We start from the raw sequence: 19,962 nt of genomic DNA on the forward strand, positions 1-19,962 counted from the left end.
GGCGCGAGGGGGCCAGCGCGCATGCGCGGCAGCCCACACCACCTTCTAGAACCTCCTGGAAGTCTTTCTGCCCCTCCCTGGGCGCGGCGCCTTTGTTCAACCGCACGCGCCAATGGCGCCTCGCGGCTGGGCCGTACCGCGCCCTCGGATTGGGCAGGAAGGGCGAGGCTCCGCCCCTCTCGCCCAAGGGGTTGTCCCTGTCCCGCCTCTCCGGGAGGGGTGGGGGGGTGTGCATCCAGCATTCCTTGCGGCCGTCTGGCCATTCCGCGGCTCCGCGCGCGCTGCCTGCCCTCTGCGTCTCGCGCGTCGGCCGGGCGGGAAGATGGCGGCGATGGAGGGGCCCCTGGCTGTCTTCGGCGAGCGGACCAGCGGCGACACGATCCGCACGCAGAACGGTAACGGCCGCGGGCTGCCGGCTGGGGCTAAAGGGGCGGTGCGGGGAGAGGAAGGAAGAGAGGAGGTAACATGGCGCGGTCTTTACCCGCCGCCATGTGCTCACCCGCCTCAGTCCCCAGCCGGGAAGGGCTTCGCTCTGCCGCCGCTTCCCCTCAGTCCCGGGCCGCTGGGAGCCGTTGGGGGAGGGCCACTGCCACCGGAAAGGAGGGAGGGAGGAAGGCAGCGTTCGTTCTCTGCAGCCTCCCCAAAGAGACGAGAAGCTGGCGCGATTCCGCGCCGCTCCCAGGCGTCTCGGTTGGGAAGTGATGCTGCGTCCCTTTTCTTGGTAGAAATACACACAAGGGGGGGGGGGGCGGCTGCTGAGCGGGGATCGGCTGGGTTTCACCCCGAGCTCGTAGGGCGTGAGCCGGCAAGGCCTGCAGGCTGGCCGATGGATGGGGCCTGGTGGGGAAGAGGCGGCTGGGGAAGCTGACTGCTTCCCCGGCACAGCGAGATGATCTGCCTCGGAACGCGGGAACCGTTCTCAAGATGAGTGTTTTTTAATTGTAGCACTCAGAAACGTTCCATGTTTCTCTGGATTTTATCCCAGGTTTCCGTTGGGGGAAGGCTGCAAATTTCTAGACTGTTCTTAATTTCTGAGTAGGTAGAAGACAAAGGAAGATGCTGAAGACTTGCTTCCTGATGATCATGAGAGTCTTGCTCTTCGATACTTGGGGCAGAACAGTTAGAATGCGAATTATCTTAATCTCTGGCTGAGATACTTGATAAGGGCAACTTTGATACAACGGTTACTTCTTTCAGAAAGCTGCCGTTACTGCTCCAAACAAAAAAAAAAAAGTTATATTGTTTGAAGTTCAGAGTGAAAGTCTTACTTTTCGTTATTCCCATTCTACTACCACTTTTTCAATTTCCAGATTAAGTGGCTATGCTTGTGGGATAGAGAAAAACTTGCCATGGTCTGAAGGAAAAGGTTGATTGTATCTTTTTCCTATATGAAGTTGGCAGAACATCCTTTAAACAAGCCACTATGTTAAAGGTTTCATGTTACTTTAGTAGTGACTAAGAGGTCACTTTTTACTTCCTTGACTTAGTTACAGAACAAATGTTTCATTTCAGTCACATATGTAAGTGGGGCAAAAAGGGCTGTTATTGATATATGGTGACACCATTGTTCTATATCTGCCTAGAACTGAGAAGTAGATGAGAGCAAAGTTTCATGGCATGACTTGCTGCTGCGGAAAGAAACAGTGCTACCAACCTCTGCTAAGCTACCACCACTGCTCTTCTGACCTCAGTGGTGTGTCGGCTACCTTACCAAGCCAGGAGAAAATTATTTTTTTTTCTGATCAGTTTTGCCAGGTTGGTTAGTTGAACCAGGTTGGAGAGGAGCGAGGTTTGGCACAGATTGGATTTTTTAGTAGCAGCAAGCCATTACTAGCTTAGCTAGGCTGAAACCTAGTCCTAAATTAGGTCACTTTATCTCAAGTTTCTGAATCGGAGGTTCTTGGTACATTTTCCTGTAAACCTGCATCACCCTGAAGTTGTAAAGATAAAACTTTTTTTCTTTTTTGTTTCTTTTATTCAGTTACTGCTGCATCTGCTATTGCCAACATTGTGAAGAGTTCTCTTGGGCCAGTTGGTCTGGATAAGATGTTGGTGGATGATATTGGGGTAAGTAAGCTTTCTTTAAGAAGTGTCAGGAAGACTTGTATTCCTGTGTAAAAGTGCTTCCACTTAGTGTGCTTTGTAGGACATGCATACCTGTTTTTTTCCATGGTTCTGAGGGGTAGGAGGAGAACTGTGATAAAATTGAGCATCTGGTAATGTATGCTACATCATTTTAGTTTAATCTAGTATTGTAGTTGATGTGGCACAGTTGTCTCCTTTCTACATGTAAGTTCCTGTGACCACTTGCAAGTATTGGTCAAGTTCACAGGAATATCACCATTAAAGTTAGGCCTTGTGATGGTGATGACTTACATATCTTGGTCTCTACATTAGAAGAAGTAACACAAAACGAATTCAAATAACCCCATAACAATTTTAAAGCAGTATTTCATATTTTAAAATATTTCGAGCAAATGAGGAAAGTTTGCCATTTTACAGGCTGCTGTAATAAAATACTGTATTAGAGGGTAGTCATCACACTGCTTCTAATCCAGTATGTGCAAAACGTTTGATGAGTTTCTGTAACATAAAAACTGATAGAAAGAAAGTGCAGATTTTGTACTGGTAAACATTTCTATTAGAATGGGACTCCTAGTAAAAAAGAAGCAGTAAACATTTGGTGTAAATAGTTATTTTATGGACATTCACACAGAATAATTAACTTTCACTTGCACAAACATTACGAAGCACAACAGTAAAAATATTTTAGAAATGTATCTCAATAACATTTGATTTCTGAAAATTAGGATGTGACCATTACTAATGATGGTGCAACCATTCTGAAACTGCTAGAGGTGGAACACCCTGCTGCAAAAGTTCTTTGTGAGCTGGCAGACTTGCAAGACAAAGAAGTTGGCGATGGGACAACCTCAGTGGTAGGTAGAAAGTTTTACAGGCAGATACACCAAAAGTTGGGGTTTTGTTATCACAGTGCAGCTTTTTATTTATCTGTTACAAATCTTGATGCAATGTGGATCAACTATACAGAACGAAAAACCTTGCAGTTGACTGAATATAAACAGTTTTTTAGAGGAGCTTACAGAATAAAGCAGGTAATTTGTGGGTTTTTAGAGATGCTAGTTTCCATACGCAGCTGGTGCTCTGGAATGGGGTTTGCTTACTGCGGTTTCGTCATGTATTTTTTCCTTTCTTTAAGATTGAGGATAGATTCGAAAGGAAAGTTCTTAATTTTTAACAACCACGAGAAATTAAACTGTTAGGACTAATAAGGATGCTGCATGTTGAAAATTTGCCGGAGACTTTTGACGACTGAGGGGAGAGGGGCCAGAAAAAGGTGGCTTTTACCTGATGTCGGATACTATTTATAATTCCTGGTTGCAAGTACTTGTTTCCACTGAGTAGACATTGGACAACTATTTGTGATTCTACTTTCCACTTAGTGGCAACGGGTAGTTGTTTTGCTTGTGTGGAATACATGTATTTAGTATTTGTATTTCAAACAGGTAATTATTGCTGCAGAACTTCTAAAAAATGCAGATGAGCTAGTGAAACAGAAAATTCATCCTACCTCCATTATTGGTGGATACCGACTTGCTTGCAAGTAAGAAACTAATACAGTTGAAGTTGCATTTTTTAAGGTACATTAACTGCATGCTTTTTGTTTATTTCTGTATTTGTGACTGCATTAATACAGACTTGGTGCAGAGTGGATACGGCATTTTGGTTTGGGGGTGTATTTTTGGCTTTTCTTGTCGGTTTGTGGTTTTATTTATTTTAAATTTCTGTAGTCTCACATAAAAATGTCACTTTACTGTCCTAAATGATGCGTTGATTTCATCCCTGTATTCTTTGAGATAACATTTAAAAGGGCTGAAAACATACAAGATTTTGGTCTTTGGGTGGAATTCTTTACCAGTGTTTGTCTTTATTCTACAGGGAAGCAGTTCGCTACATCAATGAAAATCTTATTATTAACACAGATGAATTGGGCAGGGAATGCCTAATTAATGCTGCTAAAACATCAATGTCCTCCAAAATTATAGGAATGTATCCTTTAACTTCATCAGGTTACTTAAGTGAGGGTGATTGGTTGGAGAGCTTGAGTAGCTAGGCTAGTTCCCTTAGCAGGAGTCCTTACAAATGGGGTATAGTGTTCAAGTTGTCATAACAGGGGTGTGAAAAACTTTTAACAGGTATCGCTAGCTGGCATGAAAAAACATGTTCAGACTCTTCCAATTTGTTTAAACCCAGTTAGGCACATCAAAATACCTTAGTGTATTGTTTCCTTAGTGAGACTAGATAAGGAATTGTGTGAATGGAAAGAGTGTGTTTCAGAAGTCAAGTACCTGAGGAGTGAAACCAGAGGAAGGAACATTGCATTTTACTTCATAGTCACAGGAAAACCTGCATTTTTAGCCTCTGTGCTAGCAGGGGAATGCAGACTGACCACAGGAATAGGTATTTTTGTTAAGGGACAAAAGGTACATAAAATGCAGGCATCACACTAGTCTGTCCTAGTTTTCTTACCAGTGTATCAACTTTAAGAATTACTTGTTCCTTTAACTGAATGGTAGAGAAAGCTAGCACTTCCATACCTTTCTGCAGTTCTTATTTGGAAACAATTTTTGGTCTTAGTTTGGGCGCTGTCAGTGACTTCTTTTTTTCTTAAGCATAATACTAGTTTTCATCTTCAGTTTTAACCTTAACAGCATTGTAGTGATGGTGATTTCTTTGCTAATATGGTGGTGGATGCTGCACTAGCTGTTAAATACACGGACCAGAAGGGTCAAGCTCGGTATCCAATCAACTCGGTTAATGTTTTGAAGGCACATGGCCGCAGCCAAAAAGAGAGCATACTTGTGAACGGTTATGCTCTGAACTGCGTGGTGGGCTCACAGGGTAAGAACACGCTATGTTTCACAAAGCTTTTGTGTGAATTCAGTCCTCTTAGTCTTTCTGTGTGGATCTTTTTACTGACTGCATTAGTTGCAAAGCCTGCAGGTTTTCAATTCCAGAACAATTAAACAAGAATGCAGAAAAAACCTTACCACTTCACTGCGGTTTCTAGGTTAGGGTCTGCCAGCTAGTAATGATCCACAAAGTGTTACTGTAGTTTTCCTAGTTCAGCATCAGCATGGTAACACTGTGACCTGTCTGGAATGTGAGCACCTCCCATGGGAGGAGCCAGTGTTGGGTTTGTAGGGAACTGTTAGGTTTAGCAGAATGGTGTTGTGATTAGGTAACCTGAAGGATGCGAGACTGGTGGGTCACCTTTGTGTAGTCATTCATATTTTTGGGATGGGGTCTGTAAAAAGGTAACAGAGGTTGTAGTAGAGGGGTGTTTTAAAAAAAAAAATCTCTTTTTGAAAGTCTTTGTTAGTATTTTTCTGTACTGGGGCAGAACTGCAGGTGGAGAAGCAAACTGAATAGAAATCTGAAATGTGAAAGTAGCATTAGTTTTAATCTGTAATGCTATCTTGATGTTCTGTTAACTCAATTTGACAAAATCCTTTTTCTTGTTCTCTCTTGTCAGGTATGACCAAGAGAATAGTTAATGCAAAGATTGCATGCCTTGACTTCAGCCTGCAGAAAGCAAAAATGAAGCTTGGTGTTCAGGTTGTTATTTCAGACCCTGAGAAGCTGGACCAGATAAGGCAGAGGTGTGTGGAAGCTTGAGTGAGACAGTGGGGTTTCACAGGCTTGTTTTGGTCTCTTCAGTTGAGGTGGCTTGAGGTAATTTTGGCTGAGTGCAAGAGCTAAAAATGTTTTAAATGCTAGCATTTCTCAATGAAACCAAATACTAAAGGTAAAAGTCTTCACTTCTGGAGGCAGAACTACCGTTAAGTCAGTTTTTGAGAAATCCAAGTATGTTTTTGCGATGGTTCCTTCTCCTTATAGAGCTCTGCGTTAAGATTTCAGGAAATGGGTTGACAGAATGTGATTGGAGACTTGTATACATTTTTATAACTTTATCTTTGTAGAGAATCAGATATTACCAAAGAAAGGATCCAGAAGATTTTGGCCACTGGTGCCAATGTTATTCTTACCACTGGAGGCATTGATGATATGTGTCTGAAATACTTTGTTGATGCTGGTGCTATGGCAGTACGAAGAGTTGTAAAAAAGGACCTTAAGCGGATTGCTAAGGCATCTGGAGGTATCTGTCTTTTTTTTAGTAAAAGCTGCTGTTGTTAGGGTATTAGTGACTAATTTTCAAAACATGGCTTCTTAACATGCAAGTCATGGAAGGAGAGGATCAGTAGAGCTGAGTCTCTCTTGTCAGGTTTTAACTTTACTGTTGCTTTTAAGTGGCCATTCTGTCAAAGTAGATGAGTACTGTAAGAGTTAACTGCTGAAGATCTACAGTTGGGAAAAGAAATGCTGCTTTGCACCGGGAAGTCTGTCTTTTTGTAGAAATGGGAGCCAGAGTCTGTATATTTAGAAATCTTTATTAAGCACACATTCATTAGCCTCTGTTTGGAGAGTTGTGTTATGTACCTTGTTTAGATAGTTCAAGACAAGTGAACAATTCCTAAATCATGAAATACATACTGAAAAAAATTCTGGTCCTATACAGATTTTTATCTGTCAATTTTTAAATTTGCAAGAAAACATTTTCATTATGCTAAAGCACAGGAACTTAGCATGTACTAGCTGTGGAAAACTAAGTCTGTAAAATTTGATTAAAAAGAGCAGTATCGGTTTATAAACTGTGGAATATTGAATTGCTACCTGAGAATTAGAAGTTCTGTTGAATTTAAGGAAAAACTACTTACGCTGCTTTTATTTCTGTTTTCAATTTGTTTTTCTTTCTGTATGCCTATGCGGGGAAGTTGGCATAGGATGTGCTGGTGTTGAATACTAATTTCACTTTTTTGTTTGTTAAAGCAACCATATGTTCAACCCTTGCAAACCTTGAAGGTGAGGAGAGTTTTGAGGCATTAATGCTGGGACAGGCAGAAGAAGTGATTCAAGAGAGAATCTGTGATGATGAGCTGATTTTAATCAAGAAGTAAGGATCCTTTTTAAAAATACTCAGCTTTCTGTACACTTTCTACGAAGTTTGAGATAAAATTGCATTTATTTACTTGCATGCTATCTCAGTGGTATGAGTAGTTATATGCATGGGAAGGAGTATACAAGTCCACTGCAAATTAGATGTAAAAGTATCACTATTTAATCTCTTTTGCTGGGGCTGGACCCAAGTTTCATCAACCCTAATGTATAAAACAATCAGATTGCTAGATAGACTTTACTTAAAATTTTGTTTATAAACATTTTTTTTCTAAAATTCTATTAAATTGCTAGAGACATTATTAGAGCATTCATATTCCATTACCTGGCTTTTAGCAGTGTAGTCTCACTGGCTTCCCTTTACAGACAGTTAAAGTGAAGGTACCCTCTGAGTAATGTCATCTGAATAAGGAGGTGCAAGTGCTGGTTTCACTGATTCAGTCATCTGCTTGGTAGTATGAATTGGACCACATTGTTGAAAGGGTATCTTTTTGTTGTTTTTGTTTTTTTTTTTTTTAACAGGTAAAAAGAGCAATAGTTACTAACTCTCCACGCACATGGTATTTTCCCTTGAAGTATGCCACTGCTGTCTGGTACCTAAAGACTTGAGTGTTTGTTTAACAAGAGCATACCTTGGATATTAACTTTAGCACTGTTTCAATATTCCTTCTCAGTGTTCAACTTCCTGCAGCCTCGTGTGTGTGAATGAAATATTCTGACTGTGGCACTTGAGTGGCAGCTACATGACTGCTTATACTGTAATGTTGGCAGTCATTAGCTCACTTGATGGCTACACAAAAGAGAACTTTATTAATACCTAATTACATTTTCCCCTTATTTGATGGGAAAACATCTTGTCTGTCATACTTTTGTCAGGTCGCTTTCTCTAAGAGACTAAATTCAAACTAGTTTCTTGCATGTAGGAATTTAAATCTTGACTTACTTGATTTGCCAAGTTACGGAGTACGAATCCTGCAACGGTGCATAACAATGTTGATTTTCTTTTACATGTGGAAAGAATCTGGCTCAACTGAACTTGGCTCTAGAAGAAAAAATTCAGCAAGAATAGTTTTAATCTGTATTTTGTTCAACACAGCTGACTTGTGATTCCTTTTTTCCCTAGTACAAAGGCTCGTACTTCAGCATCAATAATCTTACGAGGAGCTAATGACTTCATGTGCGATGAAATGGAACGATCTATACATGATGCTCTCTGTGTTGTGAAGAGGGTGTTGGAATCTAAGTCTGTTGTCCCGGGTGGTGGTGCTGTAGAGGCAGCGCTTTCAATATATCTTGAAAATTATGCAACCAGCATGGTAAGTCTTGCATGAAGAAGTAACAGGTTGTCTGTGTTGGACTAGGACAACGTGAATTTCCAAGCATTTATTTTCTTCTAACTAGAAGTTGGTGCCATGGTTCATGAAAACCTAATCATCTTACAGAATGTAAGATGCTGCTTTAAAATGGAGGATACAAGTTACTCTTTCTCTGATAATTAGTCTATATGCTTCTTTGGCCTGAAAACAGGTTTTGCATGTGAAAAACCTATTTTGACACTCTAGATCGTGGCTGTCTTTTTTCTTCTTTTGTTGCAGCAATTGGTTTAAAAACTTTTTGCTTTTTCTAGGGATCACGTGAACAACTTGCAATAGCAGAATTTGCAAGATCCCTCTTAATAATTCCAAATACACTGGCAGTAAATGCCGCTCAAGACGCGACAGATCTCGTTGCAAAGTTGAGAGCATTCCACAATGAGGCTCAAGTTAACCCAGATCGCAAAAATCTGAAATGGCAAGTATCCATCTGTAGGAAGGCTATTAGAAAGTAAAGTGGGTTGGTGACTTAGATGGAAAATTGTTCTGCCAGGTTACTGAACTATGATTTGCATGTAAAACAAGGTTTTAGGTTATCACTGAACTTTTCTCCCTCTGCCCTTGAGTCCTATATGTGTGTCACTGGGACCTAGTAGTAAAAAGCATACTGCCAACTATATTTCTGCTTCTCCTACCTTTCCACATGACAATATTTCTTCTTTTCAGGATTGGTCTTGACTTGATCAATGGAAAACCTCGTGATAACAAGCAAGCCGGTGTCTTTGAACCAACCATGGTCAAAACTAAGAGCCTAAAGTTTGCAACAGAAGCTGCAATTACTATTCTTCGAATTGATGATCTTATTAAACTGCACCCTGAAACTAAAGAAGAGAGAGGGTGCTATGAGGATGCAGTTCACTCTGGAGCACTTGAAGAATAACTTAGGTTTTATTTATGTTTGTCTAACTTACACTTCTCACTCTTGTAACTAAAGTGTTAATAAAACAAGTGGTTAAATGCTGCTGCTATTTTCTCGTGAACAAATTAATTTGTGAAAGTGAGGGTGGTCCTTGCATTGAGAACTTAAGCTCTAGTGCATGTTAACGCCTAGAATCCAGTAAGCTTATTTAATATTAGGCAAAACAAACAAACATAAGCTCCGTGATTAGCAGTTTATTAGTGAGCTGCAAGCTAGTTAGCAGTAGCTGTTCATTCATCCACACTCATCTCTCGACGCACATGGCTATTCCCATTCCCCCTCCTATACAGAGAGCAGCAACGCCACGTTTTCCACCTGTTCGTTCCAGTGCATGTAGAAGAGTAACAAGGATGCGACAACCAGAGGCGCCAAGAGGGTGGCCAAGAGCAATAGCTCCACCTTGGATATTAATCTAAAAAAAGAAAAATACAGAAGGTGAAGTTAAATCATTTAACTAGCTTAGTTGAGTTTTAACATGAATGACTTCACTGGATATAGTCCTTGATTGTGAATAAGCCTGAAACTGCTATTGCCATTTATTTCAAGGAGAAACTGAATGTGGATGCAACAGCTATTAAAATTAATATTCCTTATGAAAGGGGCATATCTTTACTCCAAAGATAAAAGTAAGGTTGTAACTGAGGTGAATTCAGGGAGGGGAGAGTAATACCTGTACTTCTTGCCATCACTGGAAGAATGCAGTGTGGCAAATACACTTCCACCAGCAGATTCTTAAGTTAATTACAAGCGCACTCAAGCAGTTACTTGGAGTTAGGTAGAAATCTGTTGTGACAAAGCTGCAGCTGGTTGAGCTGGGAAGCAGCGTGCCCGCTGGCCAAGCACAGCTGCAGCAGAGTAGCGTAAGGGAATGCCTAACGGGGTTCCTGTCTTTGCTTATGGCAAAGTGATTGCAAAAAGGACTGCTCTCACCTCTTTGGCATACAATCCAGATGCACAGAACCAAACAAACTTGAATCACAAGAGGCAAACTAATTATGGCCTCAAATATACAAATTACCTTTTCTGGGTTCACTTTCAATTCTTTGGCTATTGCAACAGATAGCGATGCAAAGGCTTCGTTAATTTCAAACAGGTCAACTTGTTCCAGAGTCCAGCTGGCTTTCTCAATCTGAGAAAACAAGATAAATAGAGGCTTTATTATCTTTTAGGTTTTCCTCAGCATGGGAGGAAGCTTTTTGTAAGACTTAAATGGGTTGATTTGAAGCCACTGCTTCTAAGAAGTTGAAGGAAACAGATTTTGAGAGCCAGTGTTGATGACAATTCTTGAGGACAACAGACAAAATGTCACTGTCAGCAAAAGCCAGTACGATGTGCTGTAACATGCTGGCTGCTCTTAAAAAATCTTGACTAATTTTACACATGTAGTGGTGGTGATGCCCTTAATAGAATAAGCACTGTTTCCAAAAGTAGATTTTAACAGATTAAAAGCAAGTTTTCCAGGACGTAAGCCTGCTTCCATTAGAGATTCTCTGCTTAATACAGATTTTTACACAGGCAATAGTGAAGTGACCATTAGTGATGGGTGTCAAGTGTAATTCATCCAGTCTCTCCTGCCTTGAAGTTGAAAGTTGCCCCTTGAAGCTTCTCAAAGGGGACTGTGTTGGAAGATGGTTTGGCTCCTGTTTTCACTTGAGAAACCCTTGTTGTGCAATTGCCTCCTTGGGTACAGGCTTAGGCATGTTTCACATATCTACATTTCTACTTTCACTTGCTTTGTTTCTAACAGCAATGCCTCATCAGCAGAATCACCTTCAGCAATGATGTTTCACAACCAGCTAGCCAGACTGGTGCATCTGCAAGACTATCGTCAACGCGGACAGCTTCTTTCTACTAGGTATTACAGAGACAGTATGGAAACCCTTCATGTTCTGGGAAAAGTCTTCTCTTTTAAAGATTTACTATGTTGTTGCAACACTAAAATGCATGACATAATCATTCTCTTGCTATAAAGTGGTACTATGAAATTCTGAAGAGAGAATTTCATGGAGGGTGTGAAGTGTTTGATAACATACATTACAAAGTTTACATTAAGAAGTAAGAAGTGTATGTCTTTTCAGAGTACCTAGAAAATTATAGGTACTGTTAAATACAGCTTGTCTGTTCTACAATTTAAACTAAAAATGTGTACTGTATATACATTTATAGCATTCTTGATTTAAAAGAACAGTTTGAGATGTGATAAGAAAAGGCTTTAGCATTACAGTTCTGATTTTCCCCTTAGAAGCCACAGAGCTTGGGCGAGTTCAAGTTAGGCTTCTGCATTGCCAGGGCATTTCAGCGATGAACAAAATAAGGCCTTTACACAGTATAAAAAAAACTAAGGAGGAATACAAAAGCAAATCTGTTTTTACCAGCTGTACAAGAGTTTCTTCCATGCGCAGTTTTAGCAAATAATCAGCTGGGGTTGCCATGGGGTATGTCTATATTAGCAAGCAGCGTGGTACCACAGGAGCTGCTCACTCAGGGCATTTTATCCGAGAACCTTGTCCCGTGGACTGAACACAGAGCACATCACACAGGTGCAGTAACTGTCAGAGCACGTTAGATGTGGTTCTGGAGCGCACCTTCTTGTTTAGTTTCATCTGAAAGGAATCCAATTTGCATGCTCCAACCCTTTCGCAGGGCAAACCAAAACACAAAGGGCACAGTCACATTTCCTAATGCAGATGGACTCACCAGCCCTTCTCTCTGTGCTGTACTACTGCAAACACAACCAGGCAGCAATCTGAAAATTAACCTGGCCAGACACAGCATCAGAACCATATCGTGGCAGGACCAAATCATCCCCAAATTAGCTTAATATACACATCCATGAAATTTGATCTTTAGCTTCCTAGGTTATCTAAGTGGCCTTTCACAAACCTGACTACTTTATGTTCTGAACTCCATTCATACACCTATACATTTATTTATTTTTTTCCAACGAGCAGGCACTAGCCTGGTAGTACTAGAATCTTAATCTTATATACTCTCTGCTATTTTAAGTCTTGTTTTCACTTAGTTTATTTTTTCTACTAAGTTTTCCTTAGAACATAGAAAAAACAAGGTATGGCCAGAAAATGAAGAGTGATTACAAACAAGAGTTTTTAAATAATAGATACATTGATAGAAAAACAATTACTTACAGCTTGTTTTATTGCTGAAATGGGCCCTACTCCCATTATAGATGGGTCTATACCTGTCTGAGCCCAAGATACAATCCGAGCCAAAGGCATAAGACCTCTCCTAGCAGCTTCCGATTTCTTCATTAGAATTACAGCTGCAGCACCATCATTCATACCTGTGGAATGACAAATAACTTTTATGTATTTGTTGGGTTTTATGACTTTCACTGTACCACCGTTTCCTGCTTTCATAAATTCACCATCTAGACAAAACAAAAATTGCAAATGTTTTATTGGTTTAGGTCAGTATTGTTCAGATCAGCCAAGCCTGACCTCTGACACACACACTTAAAACAGGTAACACATCTATACTGCTCTAAGTGTGCCACGTTTGCGATTTCTATTTGAAAAGCAGCAGGTGGAAGAGTTGAGACACGATCTGAGAAAGAAGCACATCAGATTTATTAAGCAGACTTTGGAAGAGGCAGCATAAGGACCCAAGGAAGAAGTTTCAAAGCTGCCTCTGGCAGAAGAATCAGTCCCGCAGGAGTAACATTTTCAAACCTGAATTATAAAGTTTTCCTTTGTCCATACCTGCAGTATTAGAAACCGCTACACAGCTAGTTCTAAAAAGAGAGGATGTAGTTTCTCTTTATTCCAGCCTATCAAATATTGCTGTTATTGCCCAAACACTTGCATTGCTTCATGGACAGCAAGCAAACAAAAGACAACTCATCTCCACCACAGTTATATTCCAGTTCTACCTATGCTGTCAAACACATTGCCATTTTCTGCAAAATGTATTCAGCGGTAACCACCCGGCACCCGACCCCTTGCAGAGATCCTGCCTTGAGCCACAAGCAGCCACTGTTATTTTCCATTTTGGTTTTAGCCAGGCGGACCAACCTGAAGCATTAGCTGCTGTTACTGTCCCAGTTCCGTCTGTCAGGAAACAGGGCTTTAACTTTGCCACTGTTTCCAGGTTGCTCCCATGTCGAGGATGTTCATCTGTTTTAACTTCTATAGGACCTAAAAAACACAGCGTTATACTCACAGGAGGTTCTAATTGCATGCACCTGTCGAACAGAAATCCGGCACAAACAACAGGCTGATCGGGAATATATGCCACATTCCTTTAACCAACAAGACATTCTGTTGGAGACAGCTTCCAACTCTGTGCAATTTGTTAAAGCTCCTTCCAGCTGCTTCTAGCAGGACAGACAGCTGGGTTTTCCGAGACAAACACTAACAACTACAATACTGTCTAGTTGTACAAAAGCGGGTCTTGTTCTTGCTGTTCCTCTTCTTGCAAAAAGTAGTCAAGTGTCATTAAATATTATTATCTAAACCGGTATCAGGAAAGCCTTTCATTAATTTGTAACCGGCCTAATGCTAGAAGTTTTCCCACAGGGTCTATTCAATACAAACAGTGAACAACTGCTTCTTGATTTCCGTTTGGAAAATTCAGTTTTTGCACCCTCCCCACAAGGAGCTGGGGGAATTCCCTTGCTCTAGAAACAGACCTTTGGCTGACACACCAAAATAGGTCTGTTTATATCCCTAGCAGACCCAAAGAGAAACACACATAATATATGTCACCTGACCCTGTTAATTAACTAGTAACCCTAATTATTGTCACTGTTGTTACTAGGTGGGCAAGGTTTGCCAGATCAACATGACCGTTTTAAGTTCAATGCAGCAAGAGTCTAAGGAAAGAAAATACTGATTTTGGTACCGTACCCAAGGCTATATTAAGTCAGCAGTTTGCTTGGGTAGTAATTACATACCAAATAAAACAGTAGCATTTGCAGAGACCTACATTGAGATATACCACATTTGCACTGTTTCTCTCTTATTTCAAAAAATAACCATTGGAAGTTGAAAAAGAGAGCAACAGGCTACGTGCTTATAGAAAAGCCTGTGTAACTGGGAAACCATCCACTGATCATAGCAGTCATAGTAAAAAACAGATTTTTCTTTAAAATCAGCTCTCACTATCCATTCACACCTACCTTTTTTAGAAGGTACAAGAACAGGAACAATTTCTTTTGTAAAATAGCCAGCTTTCTGTGCTGCCTCTGCCCTGTTTTGTGACTGTACAGCAAGTTGGTCTTGTTCCCCTCTGCTGACCTGCCACTGATTGGCCACATTTTCAGCTGAAATAGTAACAAAATGCAAATCACCATCAGGAAATGCTAAACTCGAAGTTGTAAAATTGTGAGCACAAAGGTAGTCATTCATGTTTGTTGTAGCAAGCAGCTACGCTTCTTGAACAGTTTTCAGTCCGATTTCCTCATTTTGTTTGCTCATGATTCTCTATTTGCTTTCGAGAGTGAAAATTTCCGTGCAGAATCCCCTCCCAGATGGTATATCAGGTTAAACACAAATGCAAGCAAGATTTTCTAGTTTATTGCTTTTCTGGATTATTATGCTCAGATCTCTCTATGGCTGCTTCAGTGGTGGGAACAGTTCTGAAGCTAGTCTGAAAAAGCAGTTGGCTGACTATCCCATCCAGGATGCAATAACCTGAAGTTGCAGAACCACATGTTACATTTCATGTAATTCCTCCCCACACACTGTAAATTTGTGCTGCTGAATGCTCTGGTTACATACAGGGATTATTTTGTTTATTTTTCCTGAAATTAAATTAAATTGCTTAGATGCCAAAGAGATGCATTGAAATTAGCTCAGATAGAAAAGAAAAAAAAGTAGCTTTACAAACAAAGCAGAAAATGCCTTAAATGCCTTTCAATATTAGGGATTTCTTTCTTTTTCAAGACTACAACTCAAGGACAGCTTGAAACACCTTACTTGAAGCTTCAGATTTCTGAAATTTCCCATACATGAATTCTTCCCCCCTTCCCAGTGAACCATTTCATTTTCTGGACTGTTACCCACTTACCTGTAATACCCATATGATACTGATAAAAAGCATCTGTAAGACCGTCAAGGATTATAGTGTCCTGCAAGGAAGCCTCTCCCATTTTCACCCCAGCTCGCATATGAATGACATGAGGAGCCTGCAAGAAGGTGTTTTGAAATCAGTTACTTGTTTTGTATCTCCAGTGTATAACACAGCCAGACAGCTGTAGAGGTAGTCCCCTGCCTTGCAGCTGCAGGTAGCTACCCCAAATCCCAGCAGTCTCCCCAGCTGCCTGCTCCATCTCTCCTTCTGGAGTCTGCCAGCTGGCATGCTCTGCTTGCCCTCTGCATTCCCCCGGCAGCAAATCCCCAAGCAGCAAGCGTTTTCCTCTCCACAGATCAAACCAATCGTCCCTGGGGACATATGGCTGTGGGTCCCCCACCCTACCAGTCTTCTCTAGGTGGTTCCCAATCGCGCTTTGCTGCCAGTGAACACCAACATCACTCTGAGCACATGCAGCTCACGAGCCGCAGCAGAAGAAGCCACTCCCTTGTTAGGCATCAGATCACCAGCCCAGTGCCATTTCTCGATACAGCCTTGGGCTGAAAACCTTGAAATGAAAGCCCTCTGCTTCCTTCCCAAGCTCATATTGCTTGGTGAACAATAACGTTTCCAGTTATTCCTCCTTCGGGCTTCTTGCAACACAGAAAAAAAAATGTCTATTGCCAGCTGTCACAAGCAAATCCTTCACAACAGGGCTAGATGGAAATTAAAATGGAATTTTAAGTGTGGTGTGTGTTTGCACGGCACCTTTTCAGTAGCTAGGTGTTGGGTTTTTTTAAACAAACAAACAAACAAACAGAAAACCCCACACTACTGAAGTAAATTGGTACATGTGTAACTTCAGTCCCAAGTGCAGAAACTGAAGCTACTCTTTCAATCTGCCTCTGAAGCGTAAGCCTAGAAATAGTCTTTCAACACAACTTGATGCTGTTTGCTCCCAGTAAGTCAGAGCAATGCAAGTGCAATCGTCCGCTTTACCTTGCTCATACTTTCCATGCCTCCCGCGACCACGATGCTGGAGTCTCCCATCAGTATGGACTGAGCAGCCAGACACACCGCTTTCAAGCCCGACCCGCAGATCATCTGGCAGCTCCAGGCGGGCACCGAGTAAGGGATTCCCGCAGCAACGCTCGCCTGCCGGACGGGGTTCTGGCCAGCACCTGCAGGAACAGAAAGCATTTTTCCTTTGTCTGTTCTTAAGAAATACATGTCGGCCTAGTCACTTTTCACAACAGGTACCTTGATTCCACCAAAATTTAGAGCTCGCTCCTATTTTCAGTAGGTAGATAGAAAAGCTCCCAGCGGTAATCTGCGAACAGGAGCTCAGTTGCCTCTCTCATTTATATTGTTGATCAATAAAATTATCTGCAAGATCAAGGACGTGCTACTGACAGTTTTAGATCTGCAACTCTGCTTTTGATGGCAGGTCAGATGAAACACCAAATTAGCACTGGCCTGTTGTACATGTGTAAGATTTAAATTTTACACATTTAACTTGCTACTTGCTGAAGGGTCTCCTTTTGACATCTCCCGTACACCATGGACGAACAAGTTTTCCTAAAAGTTCCTGTGGAAACCAAAAGCGCAATTACGCAAGGACAGTCCTGAAAGCTTCCATTCTTTGTTGTAATCCTGGTAGAGAGAGCAGGAGCTCTATATTTAAAAAAAACATTCTTCATCTGCATCTCCCTGGGCCAAAGTAATGCCAGCCCTTTGTACGCAAAGAAATGGATAAGGAGAGCACATCGTTCAGGGAGCTAAAAATATACGGGAATCTGGATCAGCTTTAAGTAAGACAAAAATATTTATTTCCTTTATTTTCTTCCTCTGTCTTTAAAATACAAACCTGCCCCATGACTCTGCTGATTAAACATTACCCTGGAAAAAGCAGGGGACACGTTCAAAAACAAACAATTCCCTATCAACCAGCTGCATTTTCACTAAATCAAAATATTTGTCTCCGAGCAAGTGGCATCGCAGATCTTGCAGGTCGGTCTCACAGATAAGCGCAAACGCAGGCCTCGCTCTGAAAAAAATCTCAAGACTGATCATTACTTATGGTGTTAAATTTCCAAGAGGAGGTGACCAAGGCGAGAGCAGGGATGCTGGAACAAAGGAAAGAAAGAGACTTTCACATATACACTGTTGGCTGCTTTGGGGATTTAAAAACAAACAAACAAACAAACAAACAAAAACAAAACCCCAAACTATCCTCCTTCCCCAAAACCGGGCAACGGGTTTGGTCACCCAGTGGCGGCCAGGGCGCCGCTCGAGCCCTCCGTTAACGCATCCCGTTCTTCACAGCACGGAACACCCTTCCGAAACGCGTCACCGGAGCCGTCCCGGTGGGGCAGCCCCGGAGGGACGCGGCCCGCCGGGAGGAAGAGCCGTCCCGGCCCTCCCCGGCCGCGCCCCCCCCCCCCATCCCCCCCCTTCTCCCGCCATGCCGCCCCGTACCTGCGGTGAGGACCTGCCCCAGGATCACCTCCGACACCTCGGCGGGGGCCAGCCCGGCCCGCCGCAGCACCTCACGGATCACGGCGGCCCCCAGCTCGTGCGCCGGCAGCGCCGACAGGCCGCCGTTGAAGGAGCCTGGGGGGACACAGAGGGAGAGCGCTCAGCACCGGCCCCGGGGACTAACGGAGCGGGGGGGGCGGGGAACGGGGACACACACCGGGCCCCGGCGGGAACACCCACCGCCCGGCCCGACCCCTCACCGACGGCGGTCCTGGCGGCGGCGACGAAGACGACGGGGTCCGCGCTCATGGCGGCGGCGGAGCGGAGCGGCGCGGCGGCGGGGAGCGGGAGAGGGAGAGGGAGCCGCGGCTGGAGTGAAAGCCAGAGCGGGGCCGCCCCTCGCGTGTTGCCGGTCCCGCCCCTCACCCGCCGCCGGGAGGAGGGGACCCACACGGTTGGAGGCCGGGCCCTGGGGAGAGGGGGCGAGGCCTCCCCCACCCAGCGGCAGCGAGAAGAACAGCCGTAAGGGCCACTGCCGCCGCTTTCCGCCCTCTCCCCGTCCCGCTGGTGCAGCCGGGGTGTGCTCGGCGCCTCCTGCCAACCCCTGCGGGCGGCGAACGGCGGGGTCGCCGAGGGGAGCCCGGGGGCGGGAGGGGGAGCTGCCCGGCAGCCCGGGCGGCGGCGGGCGGGAGGAGAGGGGGCGGCGGCAGCGATGGCCGCAGCCCTGAGCGGGGGCGGGAGGGACGGAACATGTTTCTGTGCGGGGACATGTCGGTGGGATGCCCGGAGGTGTGGGCTGGGGAACGACGGTATGGAGGCGCCTGGAGTAAGAAGGGGCAGAGTAAAGGGAGGAAGCGAGGGCGTGAGTCAAAGAAAGTAACAGCAGTTAAAAATAATAATTAAAAAAAAAAAAAAAGGATTGATGGGCTGAAATGACATGACTCGTGTCTCGCAGCCCAGATCGTCAGCCCTGACGCCTTCCTGCGCCCCAAGGGAGGTGCCAGCCAGAGCCCCACACTGGAGTTGCAGCTGAAGGCCACGAAAAGATGGTTAGAAAGCGTGCTGTCGCTCCTGCCTTAGCTAGAGTACCAACAAAGTTGGGAGATACATTTTTTTTATCCATGTAGTAACATTTAGCAGGATGTTAGGGGGGAAGAAGGACAAATTAAGTCCCAGAAAAGCATGCGGTCTGTGGTGACAAACACTGCAAACATATATGCCAGTGGATGCACTGATAAACCTGTGATCACGTTCTGCGTGTTGGCTAATCTGAAATCGGTGGTATTAAATCTGCGTGCATCAAACATATCTGAACATTGTGTGGAAACACTGAGCAACAGCAGCAGTACAATACCCGAGTTGGATTCCTCTGGCTCCTATCAGTCACTGTTCTTGCTTTACAATGTGGACAAGCTACAGCACTATTAGATAGGGAAAAAAACACCACACTTCAGCTATGGAAACCAAGACCGTTAGCCTAGATTTCACCAATTGCTGTTAAACCACGCTGTTCAGGGTAACTCAAACACTCAAAATAGGTTTCTCCTTTAGATATCTCAGCCTGACTGAAGGATAAGGCCAAAGGAGGGAACCACGTGTCATAAGATTTGTTCAGTTGCTTTGGGGTTTCCAGCTTTTGGCAAGAGAACAATCTCCTCAGATATCGTCAGGAAAGGAAATCTCTGGAAAATCCCGTGGGCAGCCAAATGATTAGGTGGACCGATCTCCCAGTCTCCAAGGGTGTATTAATTGGCAACAGGCATGCGCTACAGCATTTCTTTAATGATGCCATGCACTCAAGGCAGCTGATAACATTAACAAAGACCTCAGATTAAATCTGGATGGGAAAAACATGTTTGGTGTCTTTTCAAAAGACCCATCAGTAAGTAATTAGTAGATCTACCATACAAGCAAAACTCAGGAATATATGATTTTAAGCAATATAGAGTGACTGCTTCAGAAAAATATTGTACAGTTCCTGAGCGACCCTATAAGACCAAATGTAGTCCCTGCACCTTTTCAGAATTCAGTAGAGAATGAGTAACATGGAAGTATGAGGGCAGCACCAAGTAACTTAGTTTATCAACTGTACCACACACCAGTACATCATTCTTAATGTAATAT

General features: G+C 43.2%; 2 protein-coding genes across 4 annotated transcripts; one reads left to right on the forward strand and one right to left on the reverse strand.

Annotated features, from left to right (window-relative positions):
* The first annotated feature begins 281 nt into the window (after window positions 1–281).
* TCP1 (t-complex 1) lies at window positions 282–9,379 on the forward strand. Of its 3 annotated transcripts, XM_082480680.1 has the most exons (12): window positions 282–395; window positions 1,982–2,067; window positions 2,811–2,939; window positions 3,528–3,625; window positions 3,961–4,071; window positions 4,742–4,923; window positions 5,558–5,684; window positions 6,006–6,181; window positions 6,913–7,036; window positions 8,162–8,354; window positions 8,666–8,829; window positions 9,078–9,379. In XM_082480680.1, exons 1-12 carry the CDS (start codon window positions 323–325, stop codon window positions 9,289–9,291), a joined length of 1,677 nt encoding a protein of 558 aa, XP_082336806.1. In that variant the 5' UTR covers window positions 282–322; the 3' UTR covers window positions 9,292–9,379. The 3 variants fall into 3 exon arrangements, with proteins under 3 accessions (XP_082336806.1, XP_082336807.1, XP_082336808.1); XM_082480681.1 differs by lacking the exon at window positions 3,961–4,071 and having other exon boundaries at window positions 3,528–3,601; XM_082480682.1 differs by lacking the exons at window positions 5,558–5,684; window positions 6,006–6,181.
* Window positions 9,380–9,513: 134 nt separating this feature from the next.
* On the reverse strand, window positions 9,514–18,189 carry ACAT2 (acetyl-CoA acetyltransferase 2). The gene is made up of 9 exons (XM_082480683.1): window positions 18,099–18,189; window positions 17,839–17,973; window positions 16,360–16,541; window positions 15,358–15,475; window positions 14,468–14,611; window positions 13,362–13,484; window positions 12,477–12,631; window positions 10,349–10,459; window positions 9,514–9,742 (listed from the first exon to the last, which is right to left on the reverse strand). Exons 1-9 carry the CDS (start codon window positions 18,145–18,147, stop codon window positions 9,575–9,577), a joined length of 1,185 nt encoding a protein of 394 aa, XP_082336809.1. The 5' UTR covers window positions 18,148–18,189; the 3' UTR covers window positions 9,514–9,574.
* Between the last annotated feature and the right edge of the window lie 1,773 nt (window positions 18,190–19,962).

This window comes from Vanellus vanellus (genome assembly GCF_965231255.1).
Source record: "Vanellus vanellus genome assembly, chromosome: 3".
Classification (NCBI taxonomy): Eukaryota; Metazoa; Chordata; class Aves; order Charadriiformes; family Charadriidae; genus Vanellus; species Vanellus vanellus.

Coding starts and splice junctions, on each gene's coding strand:
- ACAT2 (XM_082480683.1), bottom strand. CDS start 18,147: ATGAGCGCGGACCCCGTCGTCTTCGTCGCCGCCGCCAGGACCGCCGTC. Junction 17,974..18,098: donor CGCCGCCAGGACCGCCGTCG/GTGAGGGGTCGG, acceptor GTGTCCCCCCAG/GCTCCTTCAACGGCGGCCTG. Junction 14,612..15,357: donor GTATCATATGGGTATTACAG/GTAAGTGGGTAA, acceptor TTACTATTTCAG/CTGAAAATGTGGCCAATCAG.
- TCP1 (XM_082480680.1), top strand. CDS start 323: ATGGCGGCGATGGAGGGGCCCCTGGCTGTCTTCGGCGAGCGGACCAGC. Junction 4,924..5,557: donor CTGCGTGGTGGGCTCACAGG/GTAAGAACACGC, acceptor CTCTCTTGTCAG/GTATGACCAAGAGAATAGTT. Junction 6,182..6,912: donor GATTGCTAAGGCATCTGGAG/GTATCTGTCTTT, acceptor TGTTTGTTAAAG/CAACCATATGTTCAACCCTT.